The sequence below is a fragment of the Amblyomma mixtum genome, chromosome 8, assembly GCF_055824585.1.
Source record: "Amblyomma mixtum isolate Tamu chromosome 8, ASM5582458v1, whole genome shotgun sequence".
Taxonomy (NCBI): Eukaryota; Metazoa; Arthropoda; class Arachnida; order Ixodida; family Ixodidae; genus Amblyomma; species Amblyomma mixtum.
Window position 1 is genome coordinate 138,785,464 of NC_143019.1, and position 20,636 is coordinate 138,806,099.

A 20,636-nucleotide genomic window follows, 5' to 3' on the forward strand; every position below is an offset into this window, starting at 1 on the left:
ACAGTTTAATCAGTGGTATATGCTTTGAGCTGATTAGCATAGCTGTAGTAGGATACAACTTAACTCTGCAGTGAAGCTACATCCATATTCGGGTCTGCCACACAGGATTCCACCACAAGAGGGCAGTCTATAGACTGCCTTCTTGTCATGGAGGAATAATATATTATTAAAGCTTCCTTTCAACCTAACCAGGAAGCTAATCTCAAGACGAAGTTACGAGCCTAGAAATATGATGCCTCTGGCTTGTTTGATATAGTCAAAGGTTAAAGACCTCCAGTCAGCATGACGAAGTCAGAGCACGTGTAAAGGGCAGAAACCAACCTCGATATGATACAGCATTAAAAAAAACCATGCCACGTGTTTACAGGTTTTCATGCCTGATCACCACACCAGCTTCTCGCGTGCAATTGTTTGCCTGTTCACAACTTCTCTTTCTGCGTCACCTTCAACCACTTCCACAATAATGACAAGTGGATATGTGCCCACCAATGCAAGCCATAAATCGAAAACAAGACACCTTTTCAATGCAGAGGTTTCTAAACTTCACTTTATTACGGGTTTGCTCCAAGCGCCAGTCAACTAATCTGATGTGCCAACAAGTTCACATACTACTTTCAGCACTTCCTTGAGCATAAAGTGGGTTCAACTTGACCGACATAAGGCACACCACACTCGCTCTGAATGAAGAAGCGCCTGAATCCAACTCACTTCTGTCTCGTCAGCGTGGCATCCATTGCACTCAGAGACCAAAGAAACACTGCAGTTCTCTCCAAACATTGCCCGATAAGCCATATTTTTTAGACTACATGGGTACCAACTTAGCGTGGCATGTTGCGACAAAGTAACGAAGCCCCATTTACACGGCAATTCAGCACTGAGGCACTTTGTAAGAAGACTAGTTCCATGTGTACATTGGGCCCAGACTTCCTCCTGACAAACAACACGCAAAAATATCAACTCTGCCTGAGGAGGCCCAGACCATGCAGCCTCCCACTCAGCCTGCTGGCCCGTTTGGGCACCACACGCATGACCACCCTTCACAATGCCATCCATACCGAAAATGAACACAATCTCTGAACACAACAAGCAACATGCTGCCATGGAGCCACCAATAAAACATCCATGTCCACTGTACACGCGAGCAGCAATAGTTTCCTCAAAGGCAAAAATCTGCTTCACACAGCCTTCCTCTGCTTCCCAACAAGATTATGACCAATGAAGTGAAAGAAAGTCAGACGTTAAAGGTGCACTGAAGAGGAATCTGAGCTCGTATTTTTTCCGCGGGAACTCATTCGACACATTCCGAGCGTTCCTGGAAACTTCGAATTATTAGCCTGTGCACCCGATTTCCCTAATTTAAATCGGATTAACGTCGGGCCCCCGCCTTCTTTTTTTTTTTAATTCCCCGCAAATGGTGGAAGGAGTCAGCAAACCTTTCACCCAGTCCCGTACGTAGCGGCTTGTTGCTCTTCCATCGGCGGAGTGATACGTAGTGATCGGCGAAAGCAAAGAGTCCACGCGTATTTTTATTTCCGTGGGACTAATTTGCAGCTATGTAGTCTCTGAATAGGCCTATTTATTCACGGAAACCTAAAAGAAAAAAAATAAAAGCGAAAGCAAAGTCTCCACGCGACTGCCTGAAAGGCACTCTATGCGTTGGTAGACTCCGCCCACCGTATGCGGGGAACTAAAAAAAAAAGCGGGAGCTGGACGTTAATCCGATCTAATTAGGGAAATCAGCTGCACAGGCCAATAAATCGAAGTTTAAGAATGCTGGGAACATGTAGATCGAGTTCCCGCAGCAAAAAGATGAGTTCAGACTCTTCAGTGCACCTTTAAGAAGTTTCTTGTACAAGCTGGTTAGGCGAGCAAAAGCACTGCGAACTTAAAGCAAACATTTCTTAATATTAAAGAGCCATTAAGGACAAACTGAAGTTGAGTTGAACTACATCAATTGCTTACCTTCTAATGACAAAGAGGCTACCTTTACCAAAAAGGACCTTTTATAAGATAGAAAAGGCTCAAAAATGAAGTACATGCGTCATCACTACTGCCCGCTTTTGAAGCTACTTATAGTGTGTCAATATTTTTTCTGCCGCGGATCCCCGAGGCCAGGCTGCACTGCCATTCACCACCACAGGGATCACAGAGTCCTTTTCGGCCATGATGTCACAAGTTTGAATTAAGTGGCGAGAAGAACATATTTTATTCTAAGTCAGATTTGATTGGCAATAAATAAGTCTTTTAGCTAACAAATATCAAACGCACCCAGAATGAGGTAAAAAACTGATTTGCACAAAAAACAAAAAGCGCATGGAGTTGTACCTTGGCAATTGTGACCCTGAGCGGAAACAAAGGAAGCCAACACTTGCTCCAACCAGATCCAGGTACAACATGATTAATTCGAGAACTCACTCAGTTCCTTTGTCCCATTTGCTTACCTAGGCTGAAAGACACAAGGTACCACAATGAAGCATTTCAGAATGAAAACAAGTAAAAAGTTTGGGGTCTAAGTTACAAGAAGCCCGCACCCCTGCTCCACAACTGGCTGGAGTCCCTACACCAACAAATCATGACAGCCCATAGGATAGGTATGTGACCAGCTATTAACATAGCAGCCAGTTTCACACCCAGAGGTTTTGTGAATCAGGGCCATGACTCGACTTAATCACAACACTCACCCTTGAGACTCAAGAGGATCGGTCGTGAGGCATGGTTGGCTGTGATCCAATCATTAGAAAGAACCAATTTTGTGTCTGGCATAAACAAAAAACCACCACATTACAATCAGCACCCTAACAATCAACGTTAACAATAGAAGAAAGATATGCAGGTACAGTTGGCAACAAAAGTTTATGGGATGCGTGTGCTCAAGAACCGATTCACAGTGCCTCGCAATCCAGTCACCTGGAACAGTACCAGCAGGTGGTGCACACACGTTCACTGCACTTACAGGTATCCCAGGTCATGTGACCGTGGCAAAATCATTTTTTTTCCGCACATCCGAATCCCACGAACTTTTGCTGGTGATGTGCTGCAGCTTGAATGCCCCAAAGGTAGGCTATGAAAAATGCAAGCCTTATTGCCCTGCACGCAGTTTTTCCAAAAACGGTTCTGCGTACGTGACAGTCAGAGTCACAGAACATGCAGCCTCAGTAAAAACGCATCCTATAATCGCTAGCACATGCACGTGCAGGCACATCTCACTGTTCTCCAGAGATGCAAACACTCAGCCAGACTTTTCAGCAGTGCATGTCTATGCGCCACACCGTCTTTGAATCAACCCATGTCTTATTTTTATATTACGTCTCTTTGTTCTGGTTTTCTTTATTTTGTTTGAAGTTCTTTCACACACAGTCATAAAAGTGCACAGTGTGACTAAGGTCTAACTAGAACGTGCATTACGAATGGTAGCCACAGTTACAACACGGCTAAATTCCAGCACCTGTCCAGCAGCCACAAAGAAAACACCATTCACAAGCAGGGGGACACTGGTCTTTGAGACCAAAAAATGACCAAAAAATCGATTTTCAAAAAATGACAGCTGTGGAAACTACAGCTATTATTTTTCCACTGTACCAATTGTTTCCTTCAAGAAATCAGCATTTTGACCACAATATTAAATCCAGATGATCGTGTGGGCTGAATTTATGCAGGAGCAGGCAATTTAATGGCATGAAAATTTTGGACCTCTGGCTGTCTTAGTATGTCGATATCTCAACATCTAGGACAGACAGAGAAGTCATACTCTTGGCTAAGGGAAGCTGAAGGCACAGTGTGTGCAATAATTGAAGCAGATTTGTTCAATTGCCCTTCAGAAATTTATAATTTCACAATGTTTATCAATGCATGATATTAACACATTAAACATTGCTATTCCAAGTGCTCTAAAATTGCTAATGAGGATAAAATGGAAAAGCTGCTTTGATTATTGCACTCGTTGCTCATCATACTATGTAGCCACGGATTAAAAATGATTTTCTATTGAGCAGTTTTTTTTGCGCCGAGGTACCAATGATTGACTAATTAAAATCAATTATCTTGGGAAGCAACTGACTTATGAGAAAGGTAATTTCCTTCCTGAAATCAGCATAAAAACCTGAGCAAGGTGGTGCAGTTTCATCAGGATTGGACTGAAAATAAGAAAAATAGGTCTCAGACCAGTGTCCCCCCTTAATGTGATCCCTGGATGCCTGCATTTCCGTAAAGTGACATCAGTAAAGCACAACACGCTACGTCAAAAAGTGCGTTTTGCAAGTGCAAGTGTGCCCAGCACTGGCAGAAAGTACTTTCTTTTTCTACTTTATAATTAATAATCTTTCAGTAACAAAATAATTGCATTTAATTTACAACTGATCCAACACCATACATTAAAGAAAAAAGACACAAGCATTCCACAATGCAGCCTGGTTTCGGTGACTGTTGGCCTGCTACGTATGTATGTTATAACAAGTCTCTCATTTCCTGTCCTTTGTGTGCTCAACGCCCTCTGAAGTCAGCTTAAGAAAAATTTAACTGTTAGCAAGTGTTCGAAAGGTGAGGCATTGAAAGTGGTAAGCCAAGACTTGAGCACACCTGCACTTCAGACTTTTTGCTAGCTGCAGCAACCAACTTATGTGCACCCACGCATAGTGGCCTTTCTTGAACCGCCCCGCCGCGGTGGCTCAGTGGTTACGGCGCTTGGCTGCTGACCCGAAAGACGCGGGTTTGATCCCGGCCGCGGCAGCCGAATTTCGATGGAGGCGAAATTCTAGAGGCCCATGTGCTGTGCAATGTCAGTGCATGTTAAAGAAGCCCAGGTGGTCGAAATTTCCGGAGCCCTCCACTACGGCGTCTCTCATAGCCTGAGTTGCTTCGGGACATTAAACCTCAATAACCAACCATAACCATCTTCCTTGAACCGTGCATCTCTATTAAACTGTTAGTGCACAAGGCACAGACGCAAAGTGCACTAATCCAGATTACCCTAATCACTTTTTACATGCCAAAGCAACATCCTGGGCTACGAGGAATTTTGTAGCGGAAGCCTTCGGATCAAATTTCAGCCATCTTGGGTTCCTTGGCCTGCACCAAAATCTCAGCACACAGGCATTTCGGCATTCTCCTACATTGAGAAGCACGATGCCATGTAAACTCCTGTGGGCTTTGACAGCTCTAATGGGGACTGTGCCCACAAAAGCTGCCTGAACTAAAATTGTGCAAAAAAAGAGCTCTAACAAAAATATGCTACCTCCAGCGAAACCACTGTGGGAACAAATCCGTGTGTTACGAGAGAGCGTGGATATCAATGAAGTGATGCAACTTCAGCTACATTGCAGCAGGGCACTGCATTCCATTACACTTGCGAAAAAACATGGGCTTCGAACGTTGCCACAACTGCACGCTAAAAGGCTGTAAAAAGTGGAGAGAACAATTAAGCTCGGCCTTAAGTGTGTGACATGACACCCTTAATTGGTTAATTCCCACAGATGCAGAATTGGTCACTGTCAATTCCTGTCAATTTACTGTCAATTATTTTTCTCATGGTCAACGATGCCGACGATGCCGGATTTTTTCCGACATGAGCTGCTAACGCAATCGCATTAAAATGCACACTTGACAAAGTTTAGAGCAATCAAAACTTGTATCTTAGTTTTGCGGGGCTTAAACCTCGTGATGAGCATGTGAATGATACTGCATTTAATATCAAGATCAACACAGTCGTTTTGGCAGCTTGACGAAACATGAACATAGTTTCTACGTTACAACTCAAACCCATGCAACGAAACGATCACCAGGTAGTGAACATGGGTTAAGCATGACTTAACCGCACTAAGCTGAAACACGCCAGGTGCTGAGTGATCAGAAAAAGGAAAGGCAGGTACTTTTACAGCCACAAATACTGTTCTATATAAATTAGCATTTCAATAATGTGTAGTAGCGTGAAACGCACATCCACAGGCTATATAGTGGTAGTCTCGCTACCAGTTAACATCCCGTTCCCTACACAGCGATGTCTACTGCACTGGTCCATTCACACTCAAGTCTAGTGCAACACAAGCATAGTATAGTATGAAGGCAAATGTCACTGTGATGCATATGCGGCATTAAGTTACAATTCTCTTTCGGATAAGAACATCTTTAGAGGCACTAGAACACTACTCAGTCAGCAAACAATACTGCATGAGCTAGCAATCGTCATAAACAGTTTATACGTACCCCAATGTCACGGATATCTTGTCACTGTTGCCAGAGTGGTAACAAAAGGAACACAGGAAGTGTCACGTGTGTCAAAAAATGCTGGTGGACATGATCAACCCAGAAATCACGTGCACCATTTTGGTGCGCGTGCGTCAATGCCAGTAGTGTTACGCAGTACATAATGCACACTCTTGCTTGCTGCTGTCCTGTGCTGATTTAACTGCCGACATGGCATCAGCTGCAAATGGTGCTGCTGTCTAGGACACAACATTTGACGCAAAAATTTGACGTGACCTACTGTAACTCAAATAATCAACGTCCCATCCTATATACAGTTGAAAGTGATGCTAAGGCCTTTCAGCCATGTGTACGTTCTTGCAGCGAATATCTTCGACAACCGAGTAAGCATGGGTTGTGCAAACGGCTGTCAGAGGATGACAGGGCAAGTAAGGGTGCCGGGCTTCACGTCTCACCACGGCCCCTCGACTGCTCTTTCACCTGCCCACTGTGTCTGTCCACCTATGGGATTAACCCAGATGTCTTACAGGTACGCATATGCTATGTGGGCACTATATGCCATATGAGTACAGTATGCGCCACATTTAGAGGGAACAAAATAATAGTGAAAATGGCTCTTATCTTGAGAAAAGTGGGTTTCAACAAGAAGCGAAAAAAAAGGTGCAGAGACTTCAAGAGGAGAAGCCTGAAGTCACACTCCTGCTTTGCGGTGAAACCTCTGTATCATGAGCTGGGTTCAATCATTTCTTGTGTTCCCTCTATATACGATGCCTACCGTGCCCGTACGCCGTAGGGTGCCCGTAATGTCCCTATGGGACTACAGTCTTGCCTGTGTCAGCAGCTCAGCTGCGCATGCCCTACTGAAGGCTCCACTCTGTAGAACCTCCACGCTTGACTCTCGTGGTCTCACACAAGGTGCTCTTGTCAGAGCTGGTTGCAAGAACTGGTTGCACAAGCTGGTTGCAAGAGCTGGTTGCGGCTTGTGGACTTTCTCCCACTGCAGACACTGTTCCCCACTCAGGCTGGCGTCTGGGCACTTGCTGGCACCCCATCATCGTCACCGCTGTCCACTGAACTGCTGACCAACGACACCTGGTCCCACGTTTCGGCCTCCCGGCTGGTAGCTGGCAAAGGCAAACGGGTGCAGCATGCTGGCCTGCTGCTGCTGCTGCTGCTGAGGGTAGCCTTGCACTGGCTTGGCTGCACGGTGCAAAGGAAGGATGAAAAAAAGAGAGAACTCCTACACGAGCCGGATTAACGAGCGAAGAGACAACAGTCAAACACACCACAAGGGAATGTGCGAGTTTCCACTACGCTACGCTAGTGCACCACATCACTCGAGGAGATCTGGGCTAGGTGTGGTGGCACTTCTTTCTTTTCAAGTGAGCACAACATGTACAGTGTTATGCAAGACATCCTTCGCATGTTAACTGAAGCAGCAGAGCCAAGTGCAGGCAGCTTCAAGCTCACCACTAACTGCAGGGTAAGAGAAAGATGCAGAGCTGCCACAAACCGGTAAGGCCAGTCGCTCGCTATTAAAGAACGAGTAAAGTAAGCACCTGGCTTGTTCCTGCTGCCAAGCAGCAGCATCTTGGCCTACATTAAGCAAAGCCGAAAGTTGGGCAAGTTGGACACCATTCATGACGTAACAATAGCGCACAGGGAACATGAGGGACGGAAAGCATTAGCAAGGGACAAGTTAGCGCTTGTCTGCGTTGTTTCCTCCCCGTCCCTCGTGTTCCTGGTGCGCTATTGTTACACCATGATCTTGGCTTACACTCTGAGCAACCATGCTGCTCCTGACCCCCCTCCACCCCCCCTATCAAAAAGTACGCTCGGACGCTATCACTATGCAGGGGCCATAGAGAGTGCACCACTGGAAACCAAAGCGTCCAGTGCTTTGTCCCATACACCATGTGAAGAGTCATTTTGGTCCACTATGGCCCTGGTCAACGCTGTGCCACTAAACCCTCTCCTGCCCTGTGCCATCTGGCCATGGTTGTCAATTCTAAAATGGTGCAACCCACATTAATCAACGAGGCCAACAATCAGTAACATCGTAGAATACACAAGGGGGAAACACACGCAATATGAGTTTCTGAGAAAGCTGTACAGCTTTCCTTTGTAGCCGTATGGCTGCGCTCAGGTAGATGTCAAAGATTAACAGTGATAAATCGCCTAAGAACACTGTACTTTTGCAAAATCACTCACTTTTCCTGACACATATACAGTGGTATTCCCTCATTGCAGGCATTATTACATAAGCAAATACAGCTATTCTTACTACTATGAAACAATAACCACAGTTACATTTCTCTGTGCTGTTCTGCTGGCCAGACCATTGGCTTAATTCCTACTGGCATGTTCTACGACTGCTGCCTTAGTAATTAAAGGGTTTTTGACTGGGCTGGCTGTGCTGTGTGCGTACACACATTTACAATAACACTAGAAGATGCGATTGTTGAGCAGCAGCTCAGGACCTAACAAGCTATAGCCACCTAAATGTAAGCTAGCTCACCTCAACACAGTAACTGAATCACGGGTGCTACCAAATCTGACTCCAACTGAGCCCAAATTTATCTTCATTAACTCACAAGGCCAAGAACTTACTGAGCTGCCTCAATGGCAGCTGTTTCTCCTTTTTCAGCGCCTGTCCTGTCATGTCCTCTGTGTATTCAACCTAAAAGTTACGCGCTGCTTAAATTTTAAGACAAGAAAATTCTCCTTTCCTCCTCCATGCATTTTATTATTCATTCGTAGTTTTCATAGAAAGCTGTAGAGCTTTCCTCTGTAGCCGTATGGCTGCGCTCGGGTGGATGCCAGTGAGTAATTACTCCCTTATTAAAAATCTACTCCACCTTGGGGGATTCCCCTCAACCTTTGACCATAGTTTTCTTTCACACTTCATATTAGCATGCGTCAACTAGCCAAAGTTGATCAAGCGAGTGCTCAGCCCATCTGCATATCCCACATAACAGGGCTAACGGTATGCAGAGATGCCTTAACTGCTACGCTCGGGAGTGTGAATTTAAGCTTTAACAGTTACAACTGATGTCGCCAAACGATATCCCCTGCTCTTTCCACGATGTCAGTGAGTGCTGGCATCTTTCGTGATTCAATTGTTCACTCATTTATGAGTGGTGCACGCCCCGAGCAAGCGTCACTGTAGTGCAAGCCCAGTGTTGTCCAGCACCATGATGAACCTTGTACAGTGGCTGCCCAAACGTTTCAAGCACAAAGAAGCGCGCTTACAGAGAAAACAACAGTTGATTTGAACTGCGGAGTCTGCGCCAGCACTGCGTGGCCACAGGCTGTAGTGCACTGGAGTGCGCAGTGTGAGTGGTGCAGCTACGCACTGCGCAAGCCGAGAGCGGAAAAGACGTGCAGAGAGCCGTGCAGGGCAAGAGGGCATGCTCAAGCTTACCATGCCAATAGCAGCTACCCGATGCACCGAGCTGTGCTCATCAGTTGGCGCTGAATTGCAAAAGGCATTCCCAGTTTCAGACACTGCTCCCAAGCTCGGCAGCAGCCACACAGTATACGGCACCCAGCAGCCATGACTGCCCAGAGCAACAAAAGAGACACTTCTCCCTCCAGCAGCAGAGCTTGTCAGCTGGAAAGCTTCTTATGCATAATGCACCATGGCTTGATTACCGAATTTACTTAAGGGGAAAAGAGGGTCTTAGAAATAGGTTTTTATCAATGAAGTCACAACCACGAAATCGTCAGGGAACATGCATTTTTGCGTGCTGGTTCCAAATATGTAATTTAATTTCATGAACAACAAGTCCTTGTGCACTTATGCAATACATTAGGTAACTTTTGCCGAGAGTTTGAAAGAAACTCTACTGCAGGGAATTTGTTAGACTCCATGCCATTGGCTTCCCTTGACATCAAGCTATGCAATAAGGTTAAAACTGACATCCTGCCTGTTATAGAAGGTGAATTATAGTATTCTGAAATCATCACATTCTTCCCGTTTGTGATGTGGCAAATTCAAAACCCTGTAACTCAACTTTTGTGATAGGCAGGATAATAACTTTGCCCTTATTGCATAGCTTGATGTCAAGACAAGACACTGGCATGCGTCCTAGCAAGTTTCTGCAGCAAAATTTACTGAAAGCTCTCGGCAAAAAGTTAAATAACATATTATATAAGCACATAAGGACTTGTTGTACATAAAATTAAATTACATATTTGGAATCAGCACACCAAAATATGTTTCCTGAAGATTTCATTACTGTGGCTTCATTAACAAAAACTTTTTTTCTAAGAACAGCTTCCCCCTTAAATGCTACGAGGTTTTTTTTACTCCAAACAGATGTGGAAAGTCGATCTCTGAGTTGCAACTGAATCAACGTCACCAAGTAATTTTTCATGTTCTGCGAGTACAAAAGCAAACTTCAAGTTGGAATCGAGGCCGCGCCACATTTGGGCAAATACGGTCACTGCCGCTCCCCTCGTAAACAATACTGTGCACTGGTCCCAATGCTGTGCCTACACATAATATTTTGGTGGATAATTCCACCCAGAAAATTCCACAAATATCCCACCAAACCGTCAACACTAATGTGCTCTCAGCACAGAGTGGAACATCGGCAATTCAAACCTCACTGAACAAGAAAGGTTTGAATTGAAGTGGCATTTTATTATTGAAAAGAAAAGCAGTAATGACAGGTGTAAAACTCTGCTGACTAACTCCACCCCCCACAGCAGTGGAGGATGCGGGACTGGGTAGTTTCCAGCTGCCAGGGTCATGTTTTCTTTACCACGCCATCCATATGCAGCTGTATATGAAGCTGCCACCACTGTACTCGGCAAAGCTGTGGAAGCTTGCACAGGCTCACAGTGGTTGCAGTCTCAGCAGGTCGCCATAAATATTGACAATGTTGGTTCTAACTGCTTTAGATGTTTAAGGGGGGAAGCTGGTCTTGGAAAAAAAATTTTTGTCACTGAAGTCACAATAATGGAATCTTTAAGAAACATGTATTTTTGCATGCTGATTCCAAAGGTGTACTTTAATTTTGGGTAAAGCAAGCTCTTGTGCACTTATAAACCAATATGTTATGTAACTTTTTGCCGAAAGCTTTCAATAAATTTTGCTGCAGGAAACTTGCTAGGACACATGCCATTGGCTTGTCTTGACATCAAACTATGCAGTAAGGGCAAAACTATTATTCTGCCCATCATGGAAGTTGAGTTACAGGGTTTTGAATTCACCACTTCACAAACGGGAAGAAACTGATGATTTCAGAATCCCATAACTCACCTTCTATAACAGGCAGGATGATAATTTCACCCTTACTGCATAGCTTGATGCCAAGAGAAACCAATGGCATGCAGTCTAACAACTTCCCTGCAGTAGAATTTCTTTCAAGCTCTCGGCATAAGTGCACAAGGACTTGTTCTACATAAAATTAAACGACATATTTGGAATCAGCACAGTAAAATGCATGTTCCCTGAAGATTTCATGGTTGCGACTTCATTAATAAAAATTTATTTCTAAGAACCCCCCCTCCCCCTTAAGAGGATGACCATGAAGGGCACTTGAGTTTCACAATTGTTTTTATTTTTGTGTGTCTGCCTGTGCCATATTGTGCTGTGTGGATTACATACATTGCTCCTGTTCTGTGTATGCAGTGTTAATTCATACATGTAGCACATACTTTGCGTGTTACCCTTATTTGATTTGTTGGAATTGCTTTTTTTTCTTTTGTTTGTGGTTTGCACTCCTGTAATGGCTCTTCACAGGGCTGACAGTATCAGTAAAGAAGAAAGAAAGAAAGAAACTCGACAACTGAACACGAAGAAGGTGCAACCGGTGCATGGTTCTTTGAGAGCACTGCAGTGTCCACCATGGCTCAATCGACCGAGGTTTGCAGCTGGAGTGCACTGAGTGCACATAGCCATGATCTGCCATTAAAGTAATGAAAGGGCTTCTTCGTTGCCAGACAATACGCTTGAGTAACACCGACATACACTGGCTGAAGAAAAAAATTGGCCCCATGTAATTCAGAGTTCAAGCGCGTGTCAATATGTTCACGTCCGATCAATCATGCACTGCCAGAGAAATACCAAATGCACGAAATTGGCTACTCTTTGGATCACAAACAGCCAATAGTCTGGTCCATATCGTAACTTGAAGAATATCACCTATAAAGCTTTGTGAATGGTCATGGCAGGAAGCAAAAGCTGTAAACAGGCCGGCCCGCTCACATGATACCTCGCATTGCGTTTAGTGTTATTAAAATGTTTGTGCACAGTAAAAAACTAGTAAATGAGAAGCTGAAGCAATACGTGATTCCCGCATGCATCATAGTATCCTAGCAGAGTGCATCGGCATTGCACCTTTAACGTGAAGTGCAGCCATCTTTTGGAAAGAATTGGAACTGGAGTAAAAAACTTGCACAGCAATAATCTGTCAAAGGGAGACCTGAATTGTCATTGCTGTGAATGAATTCAGTTCAACACAATTCGCTCACAAAATCGGAGCCCATGTGCCCTCTGCATCGCGTATTAATTTACTTTTGCGACAGATATTTTTATTAGATGGGAATAAACTGTTTGCCTTTACAAGAGGCTAACTCTTTTCATAGTCTGCGTGTACACTGCCAAAAAAAAGTACAAAGAAAGTGCAAAAATAACACAGAAAATAACACAGTCTGGCATAGAAGACCATGGGCATATTGCTGCAATGCGTACTCAAGCATGCCGCAGTTCTGAATGGCGTTATCCAGTCAGGATCGGGATAGTGAGCAGTGCTGTACCACTTCACATACAGCCACTTCACTATATACTGTCACTTCATATATTGTCACTTCAAGTGACATATATTGTCACTTCACATATAGCAGCACCCTGCTAGCAAAATACAAAATAGCAAGGCCACCGCCACAATGCACCAGTCATGAGCTCAAAAGATGAACAAGCGAAAGTACCGTCTGTTGTGCAAGTATCACGAGCAAATTTGAGTGCACAGTGTTTCCAAATGGCGAATGCTGTGACGTCGCTCACAGCAGACAGCCAGCGCAATGTTTTGATGCAGTCCTCGACCACAACTGCAGATGCTTAGCCTAGCATGAAACAATTTATTAAAATTCCGCACCAGCTGCTTCTCAATCTGCAGCAGCAAAATGCAACACTCCACTAAACCTTGCTTAATTTTCCTGATATGATCCCCACATCCCCCTTTAAGAAGGTAGCGTCACAATGATGTAGCATAACTTGTCAAGCTCTCCTTCAAAGCACTCGCCAATTGTTAATGAACATTTGAAGAAAAACTTTTGTTTACATTCATTCCTATCGGTATGCATCCCGGCTGGAGCCAGCACCCGCGAGCGCCCTTATAGATGATTTAAAAACGTCCCCAAAACAAACTTCGGCACGAGCTTCATGACCCTTAGAAGTATGCAAGGACTGCACTAACATTTGGAGCGTCCCATTTCGATGCACACCCCGTCTACTGCCAACACGGCCAGATCCCAGAAGCTGCCACCGTAGGCCCAATGGTGTTGTGTTAGTGCAGCAGTAGCAACGGCAAGAGAATCAATGCTGGAGAGTAGGACACACAAGCGATGTGGCACATAAAACGGTAGGCGTACTTATCGTAAACAAACAAAACATAAAATTTTGCTTGTTAGTGCACACTGGCTCTGCCTTCTCCTGGAACTGTCTGCCGCCAAGATTTGGCAGTTTGATATCAAATGAATGCATGGCAAGCCAGTCCAATACTTTTTTTCAGACAGTTAAACACAGCAGTTAAAGACGGGATGCTTTACCCCGGACTTCCATACGAATGAGTACACCATACTAGGCGCGCATCCTACAGAGAGCCGTCTGTCTGAAACGCTCCCTGCCCGAAGCAAGATGGGGTCCCACCATTTCCCCCCAGCTTACGTTCTCTCTGGAAACTCTGCAGTGCATTCTTCCGCTCCTCAGCATCCAGGTACCACACCGTGATGGCAAACCTGCAAAACACCAGGGGACAGTTCTGATGGCAGACCGTCCATGTGGGGAAGCGAACAAAGGGCACTCGGGAAGAAGGATGCAGTCACAGAAAAAAAGAGAGAGTGTGCTCCACAAACCAGTGGCAAAAACAGTGGTCATTGCAGGAGATAAACTGCCCACCCCACCTTGCAATGCAACACTGCAGCATGCAAATCATCATCATCATCAGCCTGACCACGCCCACTGCAGGGCAAAGGCCTCTCAATTAGCTCTGTCCTTCGCCAGTTGCGGCCACCATATTCCCGCAAACTTCTTAATCTCATCCGCCCACCTAACTTTCTGCTGGCCCCTGCTACGCCTGCCTTCTCTTGGAATCCACTCCGTTGCCCTTAAGGACCAGCGGTCATTTTGCCTTCGCATTACATGCCCTGCCCAAGCCCACTTCTTCCTATTGACTTCAACTAGGATGTCATTAACCCTTTCGCTGTCGAGTGTTTCTGCCCGTGACGCACCCCCAGTGTCGCACACTTCCGGGATGATGGTCCCGCCGTTTCAACGTAAGAATCTGACGATGCGGAACTCGCCTCTTCCTCGGATGAAACGCTTTCAGAGTCCGAATCCGAGCTCGTCTCGTATTTAGAATCTGAAGAGCCACCGCTCCAATGCGCAGAGGAAGGTCCCGCGCAGTCAGCCTTATCCGAAAGTAACCGCGCGCAGCGGGGGTGTGCTTTCAGTGGCCCGCAAAACGGAGAGAAATGGGACGCTGTGTAATAAAGATGAGAGAGGGAGATGGAAAATGGCTAAAACAAAGTTGGGCTTTGCTTTTGCTGCTGCCAGCCGCAAGCGAGGGTGCGACGAGAGAGCGAAAGCAGCGATCGAGTCATGTGTCAGTCTCTTTGACTCTCGGAGTGGCAACGGCGCGCGCCCTTGAACTTCAAGCGCCGTAGCTCACACGCCGACAGAAGAAAAATAAAAACCTGCAAAACAGCGGCAGATGGCAGAACAACCCTTGGACCCATAACCACACGCCCGCGTCATGATCCGGCGAACGTGGAGCGACCGCGCCACTCAGCAGAGAGGGAGGGATGGGATGGCAGTCGCTCCGTACTCTTCAATACACGTACCAAAACAGTAAGGGGCGAAAATACGAACTTGTAGAAAGATTCAACAGATGGCGCAGCAAGTTCCAAGAGCGTCAGCTTTGCGCTCAAGCGCGAAATTTTGAACGCATGATAGAGAACGTACCGGTACATCAGTGACACTGTGGGGGGGGAAGAGCGAAAACGTACCGGTACGTCCGTGACAGTGAAAGGGTTAACCCACGTTTGTTCCCTCACCCACTCCACCTGCTTCCGATCTCTTAATGTTACAATAACGTTAATCTCTTAACGTTAACGTTAAAATAAGGACAATGCAGCATGCATGTAATATGGCTAAAAAAGGAAAGCTTTCCTTTGTAGCCGTATGGTTGTGCTTAGGTGGATGCCATTGAGTAATTACTCCCTTATTACAAATCTACTCCACCTTGGGAGATGAACCTAAACATTAGGCCAACAGCGTGCTTATCTTTGTTTGTAAATGCAACATAGAGAGTGCTAAGATAAAAATTTGGGGAACTTCTTAACCTCACTCTTAAAGAAGATAATCCAACAGCCTTTAGGGTTGCCAGCTCTGGTGTCTACAATGAGTGTCTAATGTTCTTAACGTCATTTTCGTGCCGAAACTCTAGTTGGAGCTGGTTCCATTGCACTTATGTGGTGTGCACGAGTTAGCATCTTCCAGAATGTTCGAATGCTTTCCATTGGATTCATTTGGGATTATACTAATCTGACCAACCAATACACCATAATGCACCCGCTAATCGCAACCAATCCACCTAAATCCATTTTCTGAGGTGGACCTAATTTAAAAAAATTCGGGGCTCCTTTGGAATTTTTTGGGGGCGTGACAACTTCCAACTTTTGGTGGTCTTGGCATTTTCAAATCTGGCAGTGCCCTATGGCTGGTCCACTGGTGGTCGCATGGTGCTGATCATGTCATGACCCTGTCAACCAATGAGCGAATTTCGTGACAAAGAAGCCGGAAAAATTGGCAGTGGCTTAGCTGTGGTTAAGCCTGGATATACAAGCGAAAAGCTGCAGTTGTGCTTGGTTCGATGTCATGGCTGTGGCAGTTCGCACACAATGCACTGGGAGCACCACCCTAACAGGAGGCGTTTGGCTGTCCACACACTGCCTGTACGGGGGGGGGGGGGGGGGGGGGGTGCATGTAGTGCATATGGTGCTGTCTTATCAGGTTGCTTTAGAGACGTGTACTGTGGTGTCCATTCCTTTGGTGTACACCAAGATATGAGAGACAGGCATTTCCTTTCCTTGAAACAAATTTTCATTTCATTTCATTTTTCTTAAGGTCTTTATGGGGCATATCCACCAAGATATGAGAGAGAAAGGCAGTGTGGAGAGGGTGGTTTCCTTTCCTTAAAGGTGCACTGAAGAGGAATCTGAGCTCGTCTTTTTGCCACAGGAACTCAATCTGCACGTTCTGAGCATTCTTAGAAACTTCCTATTTATTGCCCTGTGTGGCTGATTTTCCTAATTAAATCGAATTAACATCCGGCTCCTGCCTTTTTTTTTTAATTTTCCCTCGTACGGTGGGCGGAGTCGACCAACGCGTGGAGTGCCTTTCAGCCAGTCCCGCGGCGGCTTGCCGCTCTCCCATCGGCGGAGTAGTACGTAGTAGTCCGTAGAAGCAAATAGTCTGCGCGTATTTTTATTTCTGCGGGCTTATTTTGCGGCTATATTATCTGCGAATGAAACTATTTATTCACGGAAACCTAAAAAACAAAATAAAACGAAAGCAAAGCCTCCACGGAGCTGGCTGCAAGGCACTCCACGTGTTGGTCGACTCCGCCCACCGTACGGGGGAGAATTCGAAAAAAAAGGCGGGAGCCGGATGTTAATTCGATTTAATTAGGGAAATCGGCCACACAGGGCCATAAATTGAAGTTTCTAAGAATGCTCAGAACGTGTAGATCGAGTTCCCGCGGCAAAAAGACGAGTTCAGACTCCTGTTCAGTGCACCTTTAAAACCAATTTCGGGGTGTCATTACTGGCACTGTTTGTATTTTATTTATTTTTGTATTTGTGATATTTTATTTCTTTCATTTATTTTTTATTCTCGTTTCTGTGCTCTCTTTCGCACATGCACAGAAGTGGCAAATCTGGCCTCCATCTCAGGCTCACGCGAAGCAGCGGTGTTGACCAGCCTAGTGAAGCTGTTTGCTTCAATATTTTGTGCAATATTTTGTGAGAGGGCAACCAAAATGTTACTGCATTACTGAAAACCTCTTCTGTCACTACTGGTCCATTTGATTTGCCAAGCTCGGGACTGTATCCGGACTGGAATACGAATCATGAGTGACGCAAACAGGCAGCTATAAGATGGCCAGGGGAGTGCACATATGATGCGCTCGATACAACACACGCTCAGGAGATGCTCACCCAATGCTCACCTCCCAGAGAAAGCTACTTGCTATGAAGAATTTTCTGTGATATACAAGTATGTGCCATGAAACAAACCTGCGTCCTCCCGTAGAGAACCCTTTTAAGGCATCTTCAATAAACTCGCACCCGAGTATTTTTCTAGAAGTACCCCCCATCGATGGAAAATCTACCCACGAGCGACCGAAATCCACCTTGTGTGGTAAAGCTCACTGTCACCCTCTTCTGGTCGACACAAGGTGGAATCAAGGACCAGTTTCCCAAGCATCGCGCCCCAAAGGAGCACACCACCAGGCCAGGGGAGTGCTTGTACCCACTGTAATCACCGGTGGGTCCCTGGCAGGATTAGGGACTGAACCCCACACCTTCTGCAGTCAGGGCATCCAGAGCAGCATCTAAGCGGGCTGCATGAACAACTCCTCTCACTAGTTGCACAGGGGTAAGTACGTTCCAGAGCATAAGGCTGTTTTCGTTTTCAGTTCAACATAACAGAAGAGGGCAGCGCTGGTGTTTTGTCCTTCTCTTGTGTCTCGTCTTCGATTGCGCTGTTTTTCCAATTCGTACAACATAACAGCATGGGCCAGCCAGCTTATTAGAGACTTTTAGTATAGCGCATGAGTGCTTACGTACACTATACGCAAGCACTTAGCGGGAGGTTACTGTGGAAGTCACAAGAGCACATTTAGTTTACCCTACAACAACCCGAACACAACGATAGCCAAGGCCGCAGTGGCGCCATCTGGTTTTATAATGCAAAACCATTTTGTGTGATAGTTTTCGCACTTAGCCAAGGCATTGGCCAAGCTTATAAAAGTCGTATCACGTAGATAGCCGGTTGCATGCATGGTGTCCCCAAATGAGTCGTGCTAAGAGCACTGTGACGGGCCAGCCACAACCGGTAGTGGGCCAGCTGACCGCCGAAATGGCTACTTTTGGCAAGGCTATCACTACCTTGGTGTAAAAATCCAAACCAAGCCAATGTACAGTCGGCGGTGTTTTGTTAGGGTTAGGAACGGTGAAATCGGTACACAGAATCCAAAATGGGGCAAGTTTATCCCTCATTCGTTCGGCTGTCGGCGAGAGGAGGCAAAGCGAATATCACACGTCCCATTTGAGAGCAATGAGTATGCCTAAAAATCCAATAACACTGACAATTTCTCTCCGAAGCGGGCGACGTGCGTGCCACCATGTTGACAAAGTTATATTTCCTGGTGTACGCAAGAGCACGCACGCTAAATTTGAAAAACAGCGTACGTAATGCGAACGTACGTAAGACATCGGTTTGAAATAGAGTTTGACGCATGCGCAGTACAAATGACACTATTTTATAGCGTTCGCTATGCCCTTGCGTATGTCTACGTACGCTATACTGACACTCTCTACTGGGGGGTGCTGGACACAAGCCTAACGAGAGCCTTGTGCAACGACCCCTTCAACCCTTTCGAACTTGTATTAATGCCACATGAGCCCCAATGTAACGTGTGCTTTGGCAAAGGAGCTGCAGAGCGACCCATGGGGATGCAGAGAGGCAGTACAGGCAACAGTAGTTGGGGTTCACAGGTACCGTGCTGGCTGCAGCGGTTTCTCACAGGCTGTTCTGGTGACCCAGGAAAAAATGCTGACAGCACACAGCAGTGACATATACGCTGCTGATGACATTGTTCCCACTGCAACATTCCTTCCTTGAAACCACAGAAAGGCAACACTGACTCAGATCACAGCATATGCTACTCACAAAAGGTTGTCACATGTTGGCCTGAATGCCTCTCATCACTTTTACAGAAGGTCACTCAGACATGCTAGATCAAACGGTGTGGCAGCATATGATACACTACCTTAAAGGGACACTGAGGAGAAATTGAAGTTGGCTTGTATCGACAGAATACCAGCTCCTGATTACAAAAACGCCACTCATACTGACAACAAAGCTCTTGTAACGTAGAAAAGAGCAAGAACCAAAATACAGGTATCGCCGCCACAGGCCAAACTCGCAAGTACAAGCGTCATGACGTCATATAACAAAACAGTGTTGCTGGAACCAATGGTTCTAGCAACGCTAGGACACGAGAAGCACAAATCACTGAGGCGTAGCCAATGCATGCGTAAATCTCCTTGACGTCGCCAGATGGCGCCACGTGCCGGGCAGCTACGCGCTCGCCTGAAGCATCGGGACCAATCAGCGCCTGCTCGCCGGCGTTAGGCGGGCTCCCGGTATTCCGCTAGCGGTATCAAGGTACACGGTATGCTAAAGGTGTCTATTTGCGAGAACTTCGTTGACGACTTCGAGAACGAGATCCATCGTAACGCTCGCAAAACGCCGGTGCAAACGTAAGCGAAGCGACTATAGCGACGGCCGCAATAGTCGATAGATGCCTTCAACGTGCGGCCGGCGGTAGCTGTCTTTTCGGCTGCTGCTAGGCCGCACTGCTGGCAGCCAGAAATCACGGAGTCTGCATCACGTCATGTTTCACGTCACTTAGTCCTCTGTCGTCATAGCCGAATCCCAAGTTTGAATCACAGCGGCGGGAAAAACCTTTTCAACTTCGAATCCAAATTTCTTAGAAATAAATGCATTTTTCGCTGCCGGCCAAGTGGCAACAAAGCCATGACATGCCGAACTATCGGATTTTGCTATAAAAAATATATTAATAGTGCTCTCCTCAGTGTCCCTTTAAGACAAAATCTGGACAGTAAGGCTGGTTGAAAAAAAAAAAAGATAATAATAAAGTGGTGCTGAAGATGTGACAAACGAAAGCAAAATATGGCGCAAGCAACCCCTGTCAGCCAGCACCTCTGGTCAGTACTGTGCTTGCCCTGGTGCTCGGACATCAAAGTCAAATTTATTTTCAACATCAAACGTCCGCTAGACAGGTGTGATGTTGAGTGGGGGCAAGCAAAAAGCCTGAAAAAGGCTGGACAGGGCCTGCACCCCGTTGCAGAGGGCGGAGCGACGCAGAAACCGACATGATAAGAAAAGAAAGGCAAGTACA

The 20,636-nt window shown here is 45.9% G+C and overlaps 1 protein-coding gene across 3 annotated transcripts in view; it reads right to left on the bottom strand.

Moving 5' to 3' along the window:
* Positions 1 to 529: 529 nt before the first annotated feature.
* Positions 530 to 20,636, bottom strand: part of LOC149334609 (prolyl hydroxylase EGLN3-like) — an 81,758-nt gene continuing 61,651 nt past the window's right edge. For 2 of the 3 annotated variants that reach the window (XM_089555255.1, XM_089555253.1), the window contains exons 7-9: positions 14,096 to 14,166; positions 9,623 to 9,672; positions 530 to 7,398 (exon numbers count right to left, since the gene is read on the bottom strand). In XM_089555255.1, the coding sequence (XP_089411381.1) occupies positions 7,216 to 7,398; positions 9,623 to 9,672; positions 14,096 to 14,166 (304 nt within the window). In that variant the 3' untranslated portion in view covers positions 530 to 7,215. The remainder of the gene's footprint in view (positions 7,399 to 9,622; positions 9,673 to 14,095; positions 14,167 to 20,636) is intronic. The other variant, XM_089555254.1, reaches the window with a different exon arrangement.